Genomic DNA, 17,454 nt, shown 5'->3' on the forward strand with positions numbered 1-17,454 from the left:
GTATTAGTGATATTGTTATTATAAGCGCTAACGCAGACAAACTATTTTTTAGCAGCGACGTGATCACAAGCTTGAGTGCCTATGTTTACATCATCGAGTGGTCTGCTGCTTCCTCGTTTCCTTGCTCGTCAAGCTTTATTCTAAATCATAAATCATGCAACTCACCTGGACAAAATAAGTCTTAGTAGGTATTCTGACAAGTTGGTGCACTTTGACAGCCATTTAGAACCCGAAACTCAGGACATGAAAAGATGCTTGGTGCCCCCACCCTGTTTCTTCGTGAGGATTATGAGTCATTCTTCATCTAAATAGGAATATATGAACATTCCTGGAAGTCGACACCTTAATGAGAGCAGACATTGCACAGTAAGTGATGTTTTATTATGTTTGTTGGCTCTCATGAAGTCTGCAGTGAGTAATAATCAGTGATGGAGAGGGAAAAAAAGTCAATGTTGTGATGTGTTTATAAAATTAATGCGCCACGTATGCTTAAAATGATCAAAATACATAAATATTAAATGTTATTATAAATTTACCCGGTACTACATAACACATATACCTTCATCAAGGGTGATGGGTCAAATGCAGAGAATAATTTCACCACACCTAGTGTGTGTGGGACAATCATTGGTACTTTAACTTTATCATGTAATCTAATGGAGTTGTTTGGATGTTTTTCTTAGGATTTTGTATCATGCTAAACTAAACTGTCAATAAGAGTAAAATAACAATAATAAATGTGAGATTCCAGCTCGGTATTTTCTAATAAGTTTAAAATAATACTGAAAGATAAGAAGTAATCACAAAAAAATACGGGTGGAAAAGCAAACAATAGTACTACTCGTATATTGGACTTTTCAGAATCAGAATCAGAATCAGAATAGTTTTTATTGCCATTGTTTGTGAACAGGTTCACAAACTAGGAATTTTACATTTATGGCATTGTGGCCGTAAATGTATAGGCTAGGGGTTCTTAACATTTGTTACCTCTGGTCCCAACTTTTCAAGTACAGAGGGGCCTGGGGCCCACTCAAATATTAACACTGAATTAGTCCTAATCTTGATTTAAAACATATTCAATAATTATATCTAACCTATATTTACAGTGTACAACCTTGTCAAATAATATGAAAGCATTTGCTAATCACAAATATTATTTAACACATGAACTTTAGGCTTAGGTCATGCTGATTAGAAAAATAAGTACTAACCAAATATACTGTATAAGAAGGGACTAATAAAACTCTGATGAAAAATAAATGTACATACTAGAGATGCGCGGTTTGCGGACACAACCGCGGAGTCCGCGGATAAACCGCGGGTCGGGCGGGTAAAAATAGATTTTAAATAGATGCGAGCGGGCGGCGGTTGAACCAATTCGGAAATATATATGCATAGTTAAATGTTGTTACCCACATACGAAAAACGAGCAGCACTCTTTGAAACAGTCAATTATTCATCAGGCACTGCAGCACAACACAACACAACACAAGAAGAAGAAAAGAAGAAAAAGATGGCACCGCGTCCCAGCAACAAGTGGCGCAAGTGAGCGCTCCTTCAGCGCAGCAGGGCGCATTTTAGAGGCCAGGCGCTCTCGCATGAATCCTGGCACTGTAGATGCCATTTTATTCCTGCATAGTGCTAACAAAAAAAAAAGTAAGTAGACATACGGTTGGATATGTTAAACGAATTAGTCTACGCTACTTATAGGCTATACCAAATAAGCCCATGTCTAACCTATATTGAGTTCGGTCAGCTGAATAATTTTGATGGTTACGTGTTGTTTGGGCGCACTACAATGCAAAGGAATTAAGGCAATTGCGTTGTTTATTGTGGGTTTTTTTCTATTCGAGATATACTACTATGTGTGAATAATTATTTGGCCTCGCTTTCAAGTGAAGCGCATCTCCGATTGGCGACAATGTAAGGCTATTTAGCCTGCTTTGTTTGTCGCGACCGTCTATTTTCATTATAATTCAAGTTTGATGATAAAGTGCAGTCTGATGGGTGTGATTTTCCCCCTTCAGCTATTTGCCTTGGCCAATAAGTTGCAGGTAATTTATTATTATTATTTATTTAATTTATTTTTGTTTAAATAGAGATGACATATATATGTTATTGTATAATTTAAGTTTGTGCGCGTGATTGACAGCCTAAGGCTTATGAGGCACATTTTTTTTTAATTTTTTTTATTTCAACTTAAAAAGGTATGAGCCTATGCCTATGCCTACAACATAGGCTATGTGTTTATCTTTATTTTCCTGCCTGTCGTTGACAATGGAGATTGTCTGATATTTTGTCATGGCTGCAGATCAATCAATAAAGGTTCATCTTTGTCGCGAAATTGTTCACTGTTTCATTGTGCACCCCGCCCTTGTCCCTATTTGAGCATTATAACGTTAACAAGTTAATATTCATTGAAATAAATTCAGAACATTTTTTTTACCTAACGAAAATATAGGCCTAGTCTTTTTAAAACATTTTTTTAACTTCTTAAAAGCATCGTTCTGCTTGCTGCAACTGGGCATTGGCAACAATAGTCAACACTTTCTTAATGGAAATGACAATAATATTATAATAATGATAAATAATATTATCACGCATTAATATCTCTTAGCCACTAATGCGTGGCCAAGAGATATTAATGCGTGACACGCATTGAATGTCTCTGCTTAATTGGATCAGTCTCCTTTCTTTAACAGGCAAAAGCTTTCTAACCTCACTAATGCCTTGCATCGTCTATATTAGATATATAACAACGGGCGGGTGTCGGGCGGGTGTGGTTTTGATAAAATGTTGGTTCGGATGGATGGCGGATGGATGACGACTTTTGTGATGCGGTTGCGGATGAAATAATTGCCTATCCGCGCATCTCTAGTACATACAACTATTTTGTGCTATGCTAAATACATTGAATTAATAATAATATGTTTCTTAACTAAACCGTCAATAAAAATTCATGTTCAAATGAAAATACAGCTTCACCACTTTAGTCATATTTTTTGTGCTTAAGAAACTTCTCTGTGACTTTAGCTCCAGATTTCTTCTGTTTGTTTGATACTGTCAATTCTGCCACAAGTGGTGGAAAAGTGTATTGCACCTTAAAACTACTGCGGCCCATGCGTACCACAGCTGAGAAACTTTTTTTTTTTTTTTTGTAGCCTTGTAGGGGTTGCTCGGATAGGCCTAATGGATAAGAAACCTTGGTATTGGCTAAATTAGAACAGCTAAACACTGTGTAACAAACATTGTGTAGACAATAGAATATGAGCACCGCAAGGATTAATTGCAGTAATTTACAATTAATAGCACTTATTTTCAAGGGTCACACTGCCACACGCCTGCCAACTTGTTTGTTGATTAGCGCATTGTTTTTGTCTTGTTGTCCTTGCAGTCAATGATCCATTGCAGTAATAGGTGACAATAGATTAGATTAGATTAGATAGATTTATTGGTCCCAGTGGAGAAATTCATTTTCACTGTCGTACATTTAAACAATACACATTACACATCACAAAACAAAAACAACAAAAATACATCATACATGACAAACACATTTATGAGCTTGTCAGACCGGTCGGCCTGGCCTGCTGTTAAGGGCAGCTATAGCTGCAGGGATCAGGCTTTTCCTATAGTTAGATTGCAAAAGGGGGCGAGCAGGGTGGGATCTGTATTTTATCCATAGATCCTGTATGTAGTCAAAAACAAACTAGAGTAGCATCCTACGGTAGCATCCATTATCAAGGCCTTGTTGCTATGGCTATGGTCCTGTCTGCTGCCTAAGAGGAAATACGAGAATAAAAAGACAGTCCTGAAAAAAGGTGAAAATATACCACGCACCACTGAATTGTCAGAGGGATCTAATATTTGACAGGGTTTTTCCAGTAGACCGTACCGTATAGTTCTTTTGATGGCTTGTCTTGAGTCATAGGTCAGTCAAAGTAGTATTAAACTGCAACATATCAGCACCCTGTTTTAAATACACTGTCCACACACTTTTGGCTGCAGGAATATAGGGTGTGTTTACATCCGTATTCATTTATTGATGAACCATCAAAGCTTTGTGTCTGTGCAGCGAGAAAATCCAACTACCCATGGGAACTAATTAGAGAACCTTTGGAGAATCTCTTATCCTTAACAATGAACAATACAACAAGTAATACACAACCTTGAGCCTCACTTCACCTGGTTTAGCCATTTTAGGTTTCAATTATTATTTTGTCCTCCTTTCACCTCCCCAGACACCTCAAAGCATCCCCTCCCAAGAGGTGTCAGTTTGTTGCTGTATCAGGCAAATATCTCCTCCCTCATAGTTCCTCCGTGGATGGAATGGTCAAAACAGCTGGTTGCCATGGTTTCCCCAAAGCCAATCAGTAGCTGTTTTACTCCATGGGTTCATGTGGGGGTAGTGTAGCATTGATATGAGGAGATTAGCCACTGGAACGGTAAAGCCTTGCTCAATTATCCTTGGCTTAACTTCAAATAGCTGGTCTGTTTTAATGAGGTTTCTCAAATGTGAATGTATATTAAAAACGTTTTTAACATTTAGAATAAATGATCTACAGCAGGCCAGTGTGGTAAAATATAGATGAACACTTCAAAATTGTCAAGTACACAGAAAATCCTAACCATTTAGTTTTAAATCAACACAAGTCGGCATTCTGTAAATCACTAAATTATGTTATTTTATTTGTTGTTTTCACGAGTTGTATAAAGTGCTGGATCGTCAATTACATTTTAATACAAGGAGTGAGAGCTCCCTCTAGCGGAAAAAATGAACAAAGGCATTTTAATAATCATGTCGACACAATTAAATAAATAAATAAAAACAAAAAATAATAATGTGAAGTGTTATTTTTAAATATTATTTTAAAAAAACCTAAATGCATCTTCTTACACAATCTTTATTATTTATTACATTTATTATTGCACTTTCACTATTTAAACACCTCGCATATACTGTATATATATATACATATATCCATCTATCCATTTCCTACCGCTTATTCCCTTTGGGGTCGCGGGGGGCGCTGGAGCCTATCTCTGCTACAATCGGGCGGAAGGCGGGGTACACCTGGACAAGTCGCCACCTCATCGCAGGGCCAACACCGATAGACAGACAACATTCACACTCACATATATATATATATATATATGTATAAATGTATATATAAATATATATATGTATATATATATATATATATATATATATATATATATATATATATATATATATATATATATATATATTGCATTCTTCTTTAGTTGCTTTATTTAGTTTACAAGCCCCTGGCGCTGTTTTGTACTGTTTTTGTGCTGTGTCTGTACTTGCTTTGATTATTATTATTTATTTGTTTGTATGTAAATGTTGAATATTTTAAATAAAGGTTTAAAAAAAACAAAAAAAAAATTTCTTTACAAGGAGGCTGCATTAGCAGCTTACTACCAGTAGGTGTCAGTGTAACAGTTATAAACAACAGGTAATTTTGCTCGTACACCTTTTTACCATGTCATGTATCAATCTCTATTATTTATCACATTTATTTTCAATACCCGATATATATATATATATATATATATATATATATATATATATATATATATATATATATATATATATATATATATATATATATATATATATATATATATATATTGCATTCTTCTATAGTTGCTTTATTGAGTTTGCAACCCCCTGGCGCTGTTTTGTACTATATTTGTACTGTTTCTGTACTTGTTTTGATTATTGTTATTTCTTTGCTTGTATGTAAATGTTGTATATTATAAATAAAAAGTTTTGAAAATAAATAACCCCCCAAAAAACGACTTTCTGTACAAGGAGGCTGCATTAGCAGCTTACTACCAGTAGGTGTCAGTGTAACAGTTATAAACAACAGGTAGTTTTGCTCGTACACCTTTTTACCATGTCATGGCTAATAACACGACCCATTTCAAGGACAAGTGGTTGTATGGTTATGGTAAATGGTAACAAGCGTTACAAACGGCCAAAAAAATAAAACAAGGTGTGTCGTTGCAGCGTCGCCTACCTGAGAGGGAGGAAGGAGGGGGAGCTGAGCGGGGGTTCTCCAGGCAGGTTCTCCGGTTCCTGTGTGACGTCACGAGAAATGGCGGACCAGGATGACAGCGACGCATCTCCTACCGCGTCCCAAGGTGAGCCCTCTCACTGTAGAAACTTTATCAAACTCACTTAAAAGACCGCCGGGGTTCGTCCCAAAGGGGAACATTTGGAAAATGGCTGTGGTTAAAAGTTGTTTTCGTCGAACGAAGGAGAGCCGGAGCTGTAGTAGTCTGTGGCGGGGCGCCGGTCACGAGAGGAGGATTAAAAAGAAACCAGTCACTGGACAAGTTGCTCCATGTTTAAAAAACAAACATTTGTTCTCATTTCAATTTGCTACGAAGTACTCGCTTTTCACTTTTGGCTACCATTGTTATATATTTGAAAGTAGTAGATAGGCTCCACACCTGCCGCTGACAGCTCCAGGAGAGCCTCGGCATGAAATGACAGGTGTCGCCTCGCCATTACAACCTCGCTTTAAAACCTCGCTAAATTTTTATAACCTTCTCAAAATGCCTTTTTAAACCTGCATAACGTACTCAACTAGTAGTGTCATTTCATAAACAAATATTTTACTTTAGAATTGACAGATGTTACTACGCAATACACCATAAAATGTTACGATCAACAAAGCACTAAAGTCTTCTGTGTGTTGAAACTAAGAAAAATACAATATTTGTTCTCTATGGTACCTTTTTAATGTGAATATGTGCAATGACCACGTATCATCTGAGGTGTCGCCAAACTCACCAAAACAAAACTGTCAATGTTTAATCTAGCGTCTGCCATGATTTTGAATGTATTTGTAACATGTGCTTTAAAAAAATGTGTAAATATTTTTATTGGGTCTTGATCAGAATCCTTGTTGCCTTGTGCAGCTTTCAAAATGTTCAACTTTTTTTTTTGCAATTTTAGCCCTTCTTTATGAATAGACTTGAAATAATCCATCCACCCATCCATTCTTTACCGCTTGTCCCTTTCAGGGTCGCGGGGGTTGCTGGAGCCTATCTCAGCTGCAATCCATAACCCACGGTACACTCGCTTACACACCGGTATATTTACAAGTGTAAAACTGTACGATTAACAAAGCACTAATATCTTCTGTGTGTTGAAAAATAAAATATTTGTTCTCTATGGCGGTGGTCCCCAACCTTTTTTGCACCAGTTTAATGTAGGCACCATTTCCAGGGACCGGCTTTCCACTTGTGCCAGATAAATACAGCAAAAATAAGTGCATGAAAAATACAACTCACTATAACGCTGAATTAGTGGGAGCCCTGGGCTTGTTTCTTTGCAATGGGATGCAGATGGAAATCAGCCTTTGGCTACAATCTGTCACATTTATATTTTATATTGGCAACACTAAATTGGCCCTAGTGTGTGGATGTGAGTGTGAATGTTGTCTGTCTATCTGTGTTGGCCCTGCGATGAGGTGGCGACTTGTCCAGGGTGTACCCCGCCTTCCGCCCGATTGTAGCTGAGATAGGCTCCAGCGCCCCCCGCGACCCCAAAAGGGAATAAGCGGTAGAAAATGGATGGATGGATGGATGTTCATTAATGTGCATTGTATCATGTCACAAAGCTATAGTAAATATAACAAATGGCAACTTACTATCTGCGATGAGGTGGCGACTTGTCCAGGGTGTACCCCGCCTACCGCCCGAATGCAGCTGAGATAGGTTCCAGCGACCCCAAAAGGGAAAAGCGGTAGAAAATGGATGGATGGATGGGCAACTTACTATGAGGAGTGTTATTGCACATCTTTAAACAAGCTTATTGGTGTGTCAGAGAAAATGCAGTCATTTATAAATTATTTAATGTTTCTCTGTGTCCCGGAAGCAAATGCGTCACAGATCGGTACCGGTCCCCGGACCGGTGGTTGGGGACCACTGCCCTATGGTACCTTTTTACGTTAATATGTGCAATGACCCCTTATCATCTGATGTGTCGCCAAACTCACCAAAACAAAACTGTCAATGTTTAATCTAGCGTCCGCCATGATTTAAAATGTATTTGAAATATGTGCTTTAAAAAAATGTATGAATATTTTTATTAGGCCTTGATCAGAATCCTTGTTGCCTTGTGCGGCTTTCAAAATGTAAAACTTATTTTGATATTTGAGGCCTTCTTCATGAATAAAAATAAATAATCCACAAATGTATAACCCATGGTACACTCGCTTACCCACCGGTATATTTACAAGTGTAAAAATCAGTTACTGATTCAGTAATGCAATTGGTCCCCCCGTGAGTTGATTAATGATAGCCACTACAGCTAAGGATGAAGATTCAATGATGTTTAACTGCCTTTTTTGTCCTGCGGGATTTTTTGAAATTGTTGTATTGGCCAGCCACACTAAAAAATGTGCAGTGGGTGTGTAGCCTGGCCTATCAGGTTAAAGTCTCAGTGTAGGATTACTGCCACTGTATCCTTACAAAGACAAAAAGCTTGAAGAGATTTGGCATTTTAGTGACAGTTTATATTTGTTTAGTGGTACAAAAAAATAGTCAGGGGAGTTTGCTGCAGGCTTGGTGCAAAGATTGCTGCTCAGTGTTCTAAATTCATTACTCTGTCACTTTATGGTATTTAACGCTGTGTCCTGTGGAAATAAAAATGTGGGCCTATCCTGTTGTGCTGGTTGTTAACTCTTTATGTTAGTTTTTTTGCTAGATGTGAGCTTAGAGTGTAAGGCAGTGCATGCACACGCCAATACAAATAGTCCTAATGTTTGCTCGTGTTAGTGGGCCGGCCCCAGATAATAAGGATAACTTTATGACCTATAGACCAATATCTCTTCTTTAGTACCTGACCTATTGCGTTTGTCATATTTGATACAACACTTAAACCAGAATTCCTCCCTCTCTTGCCTCCAGTTCAAGTTGGATTTGTACATCCACTGTCATGGAAAGAGATAACATGCAAATTAAACACAGGTTCAGCTACTGCAGAAACCCTGCTCAATAATAAATATTGATTGTGCGATATTGTTATTACGTCCGCTGCCTGTTTTTTGCTGCCAAGACAACAATATCAATATTTTATAGGGATGCAACGATTTATGATGGTTGAAGTTTACCCGAAGAGCTTTGCACAAGTCTGCCATTTTTTTTCAGTTTTAGTCCAAAGTTGTCAATGAGTTCCTTCTTTTTCTTTATCCTCTTGTTGTGGGGCAGACTTGATCGTACATGCACAAATTATGCTAAAATCCTCAGCTGTTGCCGTTTCTAATGAAAAGTAGCATACAGTTCTAACTTGTATCTGTCTGTAGACTCGATATGGAAGCGCTAAAAACTAAAACATGCCTGACGGGGTGGGGACCCAGTCGAAGGGGGTTTAGCCTGGAGGAGGGTTTTGCATGTACCGGTAAATAAGACCGCCCACAAAACAGCACATTCCAGAAAGTGGCTTGAAAATGGGCTGTAGAATCGAATTTATGCAAAATATTGATCGAAGCACCACCTTTACATATCATGTAGACCAGTGGTCCCCAACCTTTTTGTAACTGCGGACCGGTCAACGCTTGAAAATTTGTCCCACGGACCGGGGGGGAGGTGTATGGTATTTATTTTTTTTGTCATAAAAAAATACAATCGTGTGTGCTTACAGACTGTATCCCTGCAGACTGTATTGATCTATATTGATATATAATGTAGGAACCAGAATATTAATAACAGAAAGAAACAACCCTTTTGTGCGAATGAGTGTGAATGAGTGTAAATGGGGGAGGGAGGTTTTTTGGGTTGGTGCACTAATTGTAAGTGTGTCTTGTGTTTTTTATGTTGATTTAATAAAAAAAATATATATATATTTTTAAATTTTTTGGTACCGATCCATGGACCGGTACCAGGCCGCGGCCCGGTGGTTGGGGACCACTGATGTAGACCAAATGGAAGTGTTTTAAATGTAGGAAAAAAAACATTATATGACCCCTTCTACCAGGTTTAAATTAATAATAAGTGATCGTCAACTTTTTTCAGCCCTGGATACCTGGTCTCGACCCTGAACCCAGACAAGACCAATATCTTTGAATTGAGATATTTATAGATGTGGCGTCAACTTTATGGGCAACTACAACTCTTTTTAGGCTGTTAACTTTCTGTCGTGAATGAAAGATGGTTATTAAGGAGAGAAGGGGTTTGTTATTGTGGTTGGAAATAATTGATGGGTTTAAAGAGCTAGTCTTAACAATCCACGTTGCTGCAGAGCAATTAATTATTTGTAGGTGCACATCACATAATGCAAGTATCATGCGCTGGCGCCTCAACACAGGAGTTTTTTGATTGATTGAAACTTTTATTACTAGATTGTACAGTACAGTACATATTCCATACAAATGACAACTAAATGGTATAAGTTTTTCAGCTTGTTTAAGTCGAGGTCCACGTAAATCAATTCATGGTAACATTATTCAGGTTTCATAGACTGAACTCATAGCGTGAAATGCCAGAAAAGGCGTACCTGGAGAGCAGCAAAGTGTATTTAAGGGTCAAAAATACATGCCTGTTGGCAGCTTTGTTGGTCACACTCTGGAAGGGGAGGGGTTGTATGTGTAATTAGGGCTGGGCGATATGGCCTTTTATTAATATCTCGATATTTTTAGGCCATGTCACGATACACGATATATATCTCGATATATTGTCTTAGCCTTGAATGAACACTTGATGCATATAATCACAGCAGTATGATGATTCTATGTGTCTACATTAAAACATTATTGTTCATACTTCATTAATATATGCTTATTTTAAACTTTCATGCAGAGAGGGAAATCACCGCTAAGTCAATTTACCAAAACTGTATTTATTAAGCAGTGGCACAAACATTCATGTAGGGCTGCAACTAACGATTAATTTGATAATCGATTAATCTGTCGATTATTACTTCGATTAATTGATTAATAATAATCGGATAAAACAGACAAAATACATTTCTCTCCTTTCCAGTATTTTATTGAAAAGAAAACAGCATACTGGCGCCATGTTCTTACAACTTGCCAAATAAAAAAAGGAAAATGTTACAAAAATGCACACTTTTGACACCCCTGCTATAGATAATAAAAAATTACATCTGATAAATCTATCGATAAAAAGCAGAGCCTGACGACGCATGCGCGTTTCGTTTATCACAACTCTCTCGCTCTCTCTGTCTCTCCCCCTCCCTCACGAATGCTGCTGCACGCACAATTTGTTTTGTTTTTAACCTTCTTAACCCTGAACGTACATTGAAAATACACGCAACCCTAACTCAAAATGCCGGACATTTGAGGCATTTAAGAAACACCGCTCGGACAGCCCCGCAAAAGAGGACATGTCCGGTGAAAAGAGGACGTATGGTCAGGACCTAGCCCGGTTTCACCGGACATGTCCTCTTTTGCTAGCATGCTAGCAGCTAACGGGCTACGATAGACTGACCATACATCCTCTTTTCACCGGACATGTCCTCTTTTGCGGGGCTGTCAGGGCGAAGTTTCTTAAATGCCTCAAATGTCATTTTGTGTATTGTTTACACAACGTGCAGTACGCTACTTAATATGTCCGTGTGGAAACTCGTTCGGTACACCTCCGTACCGAACCGAAACCCCCCTACCGAAACGGTTCGATACAAATACACGTACCGTTACACCCCTATTATTTTCATTATTGTTTCTCAGCTGTTTGTAAATGTTGCAGTTTATAAATAAAGGTTATTAAAAAAAAACAATTAAAAAAAAATCATAGCCTCAGCGCATGCGCATAGTATAGATCCAACGAATCGATTACTAAATTAATCGCCAACTATTTTTATAATCGATTTTAATCGATTTAATCGATTAGTTATTGCAGCCCTACATTCATGTCATTTCAAAACAGAAAGTGCAAGATTGTCAGAGACATTTTAAAACAAGCTATTAGTGCACTTTTGTGCATGATGTCACTAAGATGACATATCAAAACACATTAAATTAAAGTGCACTTTTTGTACAGAACGCCACCACAATAGTTTAAAACAATTAAAGTGCACTTTTGTGCATGATGTCACACAAGATATTTCAATAAGTGTTAAATAAAAATTAGCTGCATCATAGGAAATCAAATAATGTATGTCCTTTGCTATGTGGTAGGTTCCTGCGGACGTTATCTCCTGTTGTTGACAATTTTTTTCATACGGTGTTGATCTGGAAATAGTTGCTTCGGCATTTTGTTGGTATGGCACCAAACAGAGATGTTGACATGCGGAGTTTCAAACACTCCTAATTCTCTAGCGGGTGACTTTTCAAATGATGCTACATTAGTAGTGGTGCTACTTCCCGCTTGAAGCCAAACCACCGCCAGACGATGGACCCCGTGCTGTTTTTCTTGGGAATTAATTCTTCCTTCATTTGTTACCAGATTCGCACCTTCTCTCTCTCGTATTACCACACGCACCGCACCGCTAGCATCACAGCTAACGTTACCATGTCGCGACCTGTCTGCCCCGCGGGAACGTGTGACATTGCACACGTGACGTATGTAAGAAGGTGTGCTTGTTTTAAGTCTCTGTGAGAAGGATAGACAAGAAAGAGTGGGAAACGCATGCAGTGTAATGCCCGCAGCTAAAAGCAACTGCGTGAGAACGTATACTCGAATATCACGATATAGTCATTTTCTGTATCGCACAGAGACAAACCCGCGATATATCGAGTATATCGATATATCGCCCATATGTTCTGGATTTTTTGGTAAAGTCCTAAAAATGTACTGGTTGAACGCGATCAACGGGTTGGTGATTGCTTTTTCACCCCTTAGCTAAATGTTTTGTAGCCCTGTTGTTCTGTTCATTGCCTTTTTGACCACTGTATGGGGGCTGCCCTTCATACAGCACCAGTATCCTCGGAGGAGTCAAGAAATTAAGAAAATAAGTTTCTTTAGATCTCAACCCAGCCTGTCTGGTGGATTAAGTCATTTTTCTAAGCCAGACTGGCCCACTCTCCCTCTATCTCTCTCCCACTCCTTGTCTGACTGAGTATGGACATAGCACAGCAAGCAGTTTGTCTCTCGTCACACACTGTACTTTGTCCTCTGTACAGTACGTGTTTACTCATCATCTTCACTCGGAGTATCTTGCACTTCCTGCCACCCTGGCCAAAGTGCAGCAATGTGCAGCGTGCTACAAGGAGTCTGTAGCATTAGCTGCCCTGTATCCACGTTATGATTGAAGAGGAGGCATCCAGTCACTGCAGGGTGGGATGGCTGTGTTTAGCTAAGCAGAAGCTAGAGGTTTGCAATGCCAGAAAGTAAACAGAGAGGACCAGGAAGAAGAGAGTGCTCCAAACGAAGTCTGAGGAAGGGAAGCAGCCGCTCAGCCATCACCGCACTGTTCACCATCACTGAGGAAGAGGAGGGACAGAGATGGAGAGATGGTATCAGGAGTAAGACCAAAGGTATGAATGAAAGAAGGTGTTCTCAGTGAGGTATTAGTACTTTCGTAATGTCAGTTTTTGGTTACTTTTTGAAGATGCATTTTTGGACAGCAGGTAGCTAATGGGCCAAACGATATTGCAGAGTTTGTGTACGTGAGGAGTGAATGGACTACATGCTGACATGGCGAGATTGAGCGACTCAACATGAGGGCATTAGATGAGAGGGAAGGCGCAGCCCGATTCACACGTCTTTAACAGTAATCAGACTGGTCACACATTGACTTACTTGTATTGGCTGTAAAATAATGTACGCTAACTCAAAACAGTAACAAGGAGTAGAGAAGTTATGGAATAGGGTTGTAGTATTAAAGATGGGCTGTAAACCGGACATGTGTAATGACTAACTCACTTTGATTCTTGAAAACCGTAAAAGCTGCAAACTGTTTGATCTTATTGCAGCCTACATGTACGGTAGTTGCTAGCATGTCGTGGTGAAGGAAAGGTAACACAAGGGTTTTCAATGAATGCATGTATTTTATTGTAGGACACGGTTCCAAATGGTTTTGCTATATCCTCACCGGAGGAAGCGCTCATGTGCGGCTCATTTAGATCATGCATAATCGAGGAGAGTCGACAAAGACCCTGAAAGCAAAGAGGAAACAAGTAGCGTCCACAGCTAGCATCATCATAAATGAATTTGGCCCACACTTTTAACAAGTGTATCCATTTTGTAAATCATTAGTTGATAATGTATTTGAGTCTAGTAATCGTTATAATGGTGATCCCAGGTTGACACTGCAGAGCAATTAGGCATCTGTAAAGCTAAAGTTGACGGTGCAGATTGAAAAGATACAGTATTTTAATATTTATATATTTATACAGATTAGTGATGGAAAAAACAAAGGAACAATCTGATGTCCTTGCTTTCACATTGAGTTTATGGAGAATTTATGACCCTTGTATCTACAGTATGTGCCTTGGATAAATGTTTTATAATGATAACAATAATACATTTATTTTGTAAGGCGCCTTTCAAGGCACCCAAGGTCGCCATGCATCAAATAAAAACATAAAGGTGCAGAGCGGCAGAAGGTTCTTAACCCAATGGTAGACAGGCGGGCTGAGGGGATGGTCAGGTTGATGGAGGAGGAAAACCTGAGGGTTTGGATATAAAGTAGCATCCTTCCTTCCCAGTCGCTGTAATCATCTTGGTCCTGGAAAAGGAAGAGTCACCGTGCTCACCACGACTTCTATGTTGGCTGGAGCTGGTAGCTTTTAGTTTAGCATTAGCTTGGGTTAATCCTCTCAGGCTCCAGGGAAGTAAACAGTGCGCTTGCTCGCTACTCGTTGGGCCGGACAGCACAGCATTAATCGCTCTCTCTTACCATTTAATCTGACTGCCAATGAATGTACCAAGATGAGGGAGGCGGTTGGGATGCACTAACAACGGGGAGGGAGGGGCAGATTAAATTGTCCCACTCTCTATATGTCTTGCTCTCTGTGTGATTTACACAAACACAAATTAATACGACTTCCACACCCATAGACAAAGAATGAGGCTATGTATAAATTGACTCCCATGGAGTGTGGCACTTACCACAGATTTTCCCACTTTGGAATGTATCCCTTTTTGCATTGTTGCCCTTGCCGTGCTATGGACTTTGGATACAAGCATATCTTCAATTATGTAGAATTGTGTTGTACAACTTCGGAGTCTTTGATTAAGGAGGTGAATTGCATCATGTTTACAATGCACTGCACATCCTAGCATATACTTAAAATGAAAGAGCCGCAGAGCCCATTGGTAGTGTTTGTACAGTTGACCTATTCTTGTTTATAATGCTTTCCTACACTTTTAGCACCGTTGTGTTTCTTTTCATGTGTTGCTGGGATTTACAACAGCATGCACACAGCTATCAAACTCAAGAGAACATCTTTGTCATGGTGATAATGTACTGTAATTGGGTGGCTCAGCATAAACTCCCTTTTTCATACATACCTTGGGTTGTCCTAATTGTATCTGCATCGAGTGGCACTCTATTGTGTTAAATTATTTGGAAGACATGCTAGCATACTTATAATAAAGTTATTCTCAAAGTTGTATAATCTTTGGACAAATGGTGATTGACTTACGGGCAATTAGTTGCTAAGACCAGTGACCTGGCAAAGACGGTGGCCATGTTTTCCAACCCATCTTGCACAAATGCAGTGATGTTGCTAGGTTTGGGACTTGCGTCTCTGACCCTTAAAATTCTAATCTCGTCCCGACACGTAATTCATTTTTACCATAAAAAATTATATATTTTGAACAACTTGCGTTTTATTGTCGCAGATCGGACAAGCCCAAGTGCGTCTGCTCTGCGCAGATGTGATCACCTGTACACAGTATTGCAACATGCTAGCCAGTCACCAAAGAGTTCATTTCAACAATAAAGATATGACTATGAAAGTAAATAAACCCATGTTTCCACTGCTCAATGCTGTGCTCATTCATGTCAGTGGTGTTTTGACGTTTAGAGGATGTACTCTAATGAAATAAAAAAAAACATACTCTGTTGGCGGTGATAAAAAACATTTTCAATGGCGATCGCTGTTTCATTTTGCTATTTTTTGTTGTGCTATTTATAGCACTGCCGTGATCATGAGCTTGTGTGCCAATATTGACATGATGAACAGATCAGCTGCTTCCTTGTTTCCTTGCTTGCCAAACTTTATTCTAAATCATAAATCATGCCTCTTACCGAGATAATAGAAGGACGTCTACACAGTGAAACAAGTTGGTACACTTTGACAGCCAATTTAGACCCGGAAATGGCGAGAACGACACAAAAAGACGCTAGGTTACACCCCCCTTTTTATTCGTGAGGATTAAGGTCATTCTTCATCTAAATGGGAAAATATTAACATCGTGGCAGTTGGCATCCTAATGACAGCAGACATTGCACAGTAAGCGTTTTTTTAATTATGTTTATTGGCTCTCATTAAGTCTGCAGTGAATAATAATCAGGAATGTCGTAATTCATTTTTTAAATTAATGCGCCGCGTATGTTTAAAATGAGCAAAATAGGTAAATATTAAACAATATTTTTAATGTGCCTATTACTACATTATATATATACTTACATCGTGTATATAAAACATTAATGGAGGTGTTTGGATGTTTTTAAAGGCTTTATAGGCAGAATAATGCGGCTCCCATAGGCTTCATTGTAAGTAGACTTTTGATCGCATTTGTTGGATATTTAGAATGCATAAAAAAACATAGGCAAAATAAAAAATAAAAAGTGCAGTTCCCCTCTAAAGGAGATGCTTGCAACTTCCTCACAGTCACATTTTTCAAACCAGAAAATACAACAACACCATCGGCTATCTTATGTTGTCATTAGTGACTTAACAAAACATATAATTTTGTCTTTTTTTGTAGTTTTTGTGTCTATATTTTTCACAATTACTAATTATATTGAATACAACTTGCGTGTATGTCCGAGAAATTAGGCTGGTGTTCACTCACTGCTGTCTTGTACACTCAGGTAGCACTTGTAGTCACACAAAAGCTTTCCAAGAAAGGCACTTAACAATCTACAGTCATGTTGTTATGATAGAATATGTATTCAAAGATAGTTACGAGTTAGCTAATTAGAACGCTAGCATTAGCTAACAACACACAAAGCTAATGCGTGTGGATGTGTTATGTGCGTAGGTAGTTACATCGTTACGTGCTAAAAAGCTGTATGAGCGCGAGATATAATTGTTTTAAAGACATTGCAAAGTTAGTTTCTCTCAAGGCATCCACATAACGGTTGCAGACCCACTGAAATTTCCCAGTGCCCATTGAAATCATCGCCTATGGGTCCCAGGGACGCACTACATTGTCACTGCAAATGTTAGACATTTTCTTGCATGTTCCCTGGCAGTGTGTACTAAATTTGGTGGTGATTCGGCAGTTACAGCAAGTGTTTTTCTAGAGCTCATTAAACCATATGAGAAATTTCAAATCGTT

At 38.7% G+C, this 17,454-nt stretch overlaps 1 protein-coding gene across 7 annotated transcripts in view; it reads left to right on the forward strand.

Annotated features, from left to right (window-relative positions):
- Positions 1 to 5,956: 5,956 nt before the first annotated feature.
- The window catches only part of map7b (microtubule-associated protein 7b), a 55,595-nt gene continuing 44,097 nt past the window's right edge, over positions 5,957 to 17,454 (forward strand). For 2 of the 7 annotated variants that reach the window (XM_061929679.2, XM_061929678.2), the window contains exon 1: positions 13,213 to 13,475. In XM_061929679.2, coding sequence (XP_061785663.2) covers positions 13,319 to 13,475 — 157 coding nt within the window. In that variant the 5' untranslated portion in view covers positions 13,213 to 13,318. Of the gene's footprint in view, positions 6,172 to 13,210; positions 13,476 to 17,454 lie in introns of those variants that run through there. The other 5 variants (XM_061929681.2, XM_061929677.2, XM_061929680.2 and 2 more) reach the window with 5 other exon arrangements.

This window comes from Nerophis lumbriciformis, linkage group LG34 (genome assembly GCF_033978685.3).
Source record: "Nerophis lumbriciformis linkage group LG34, RoL_Nlum_v2.1, whole genome shotgun sequence".
NCBI lineage: Eukaryota > Metazoa > Chordata > Actinopteri > Syngnathiformes > Syngnathidae > Nerophis > Nerophis lumbriciformis.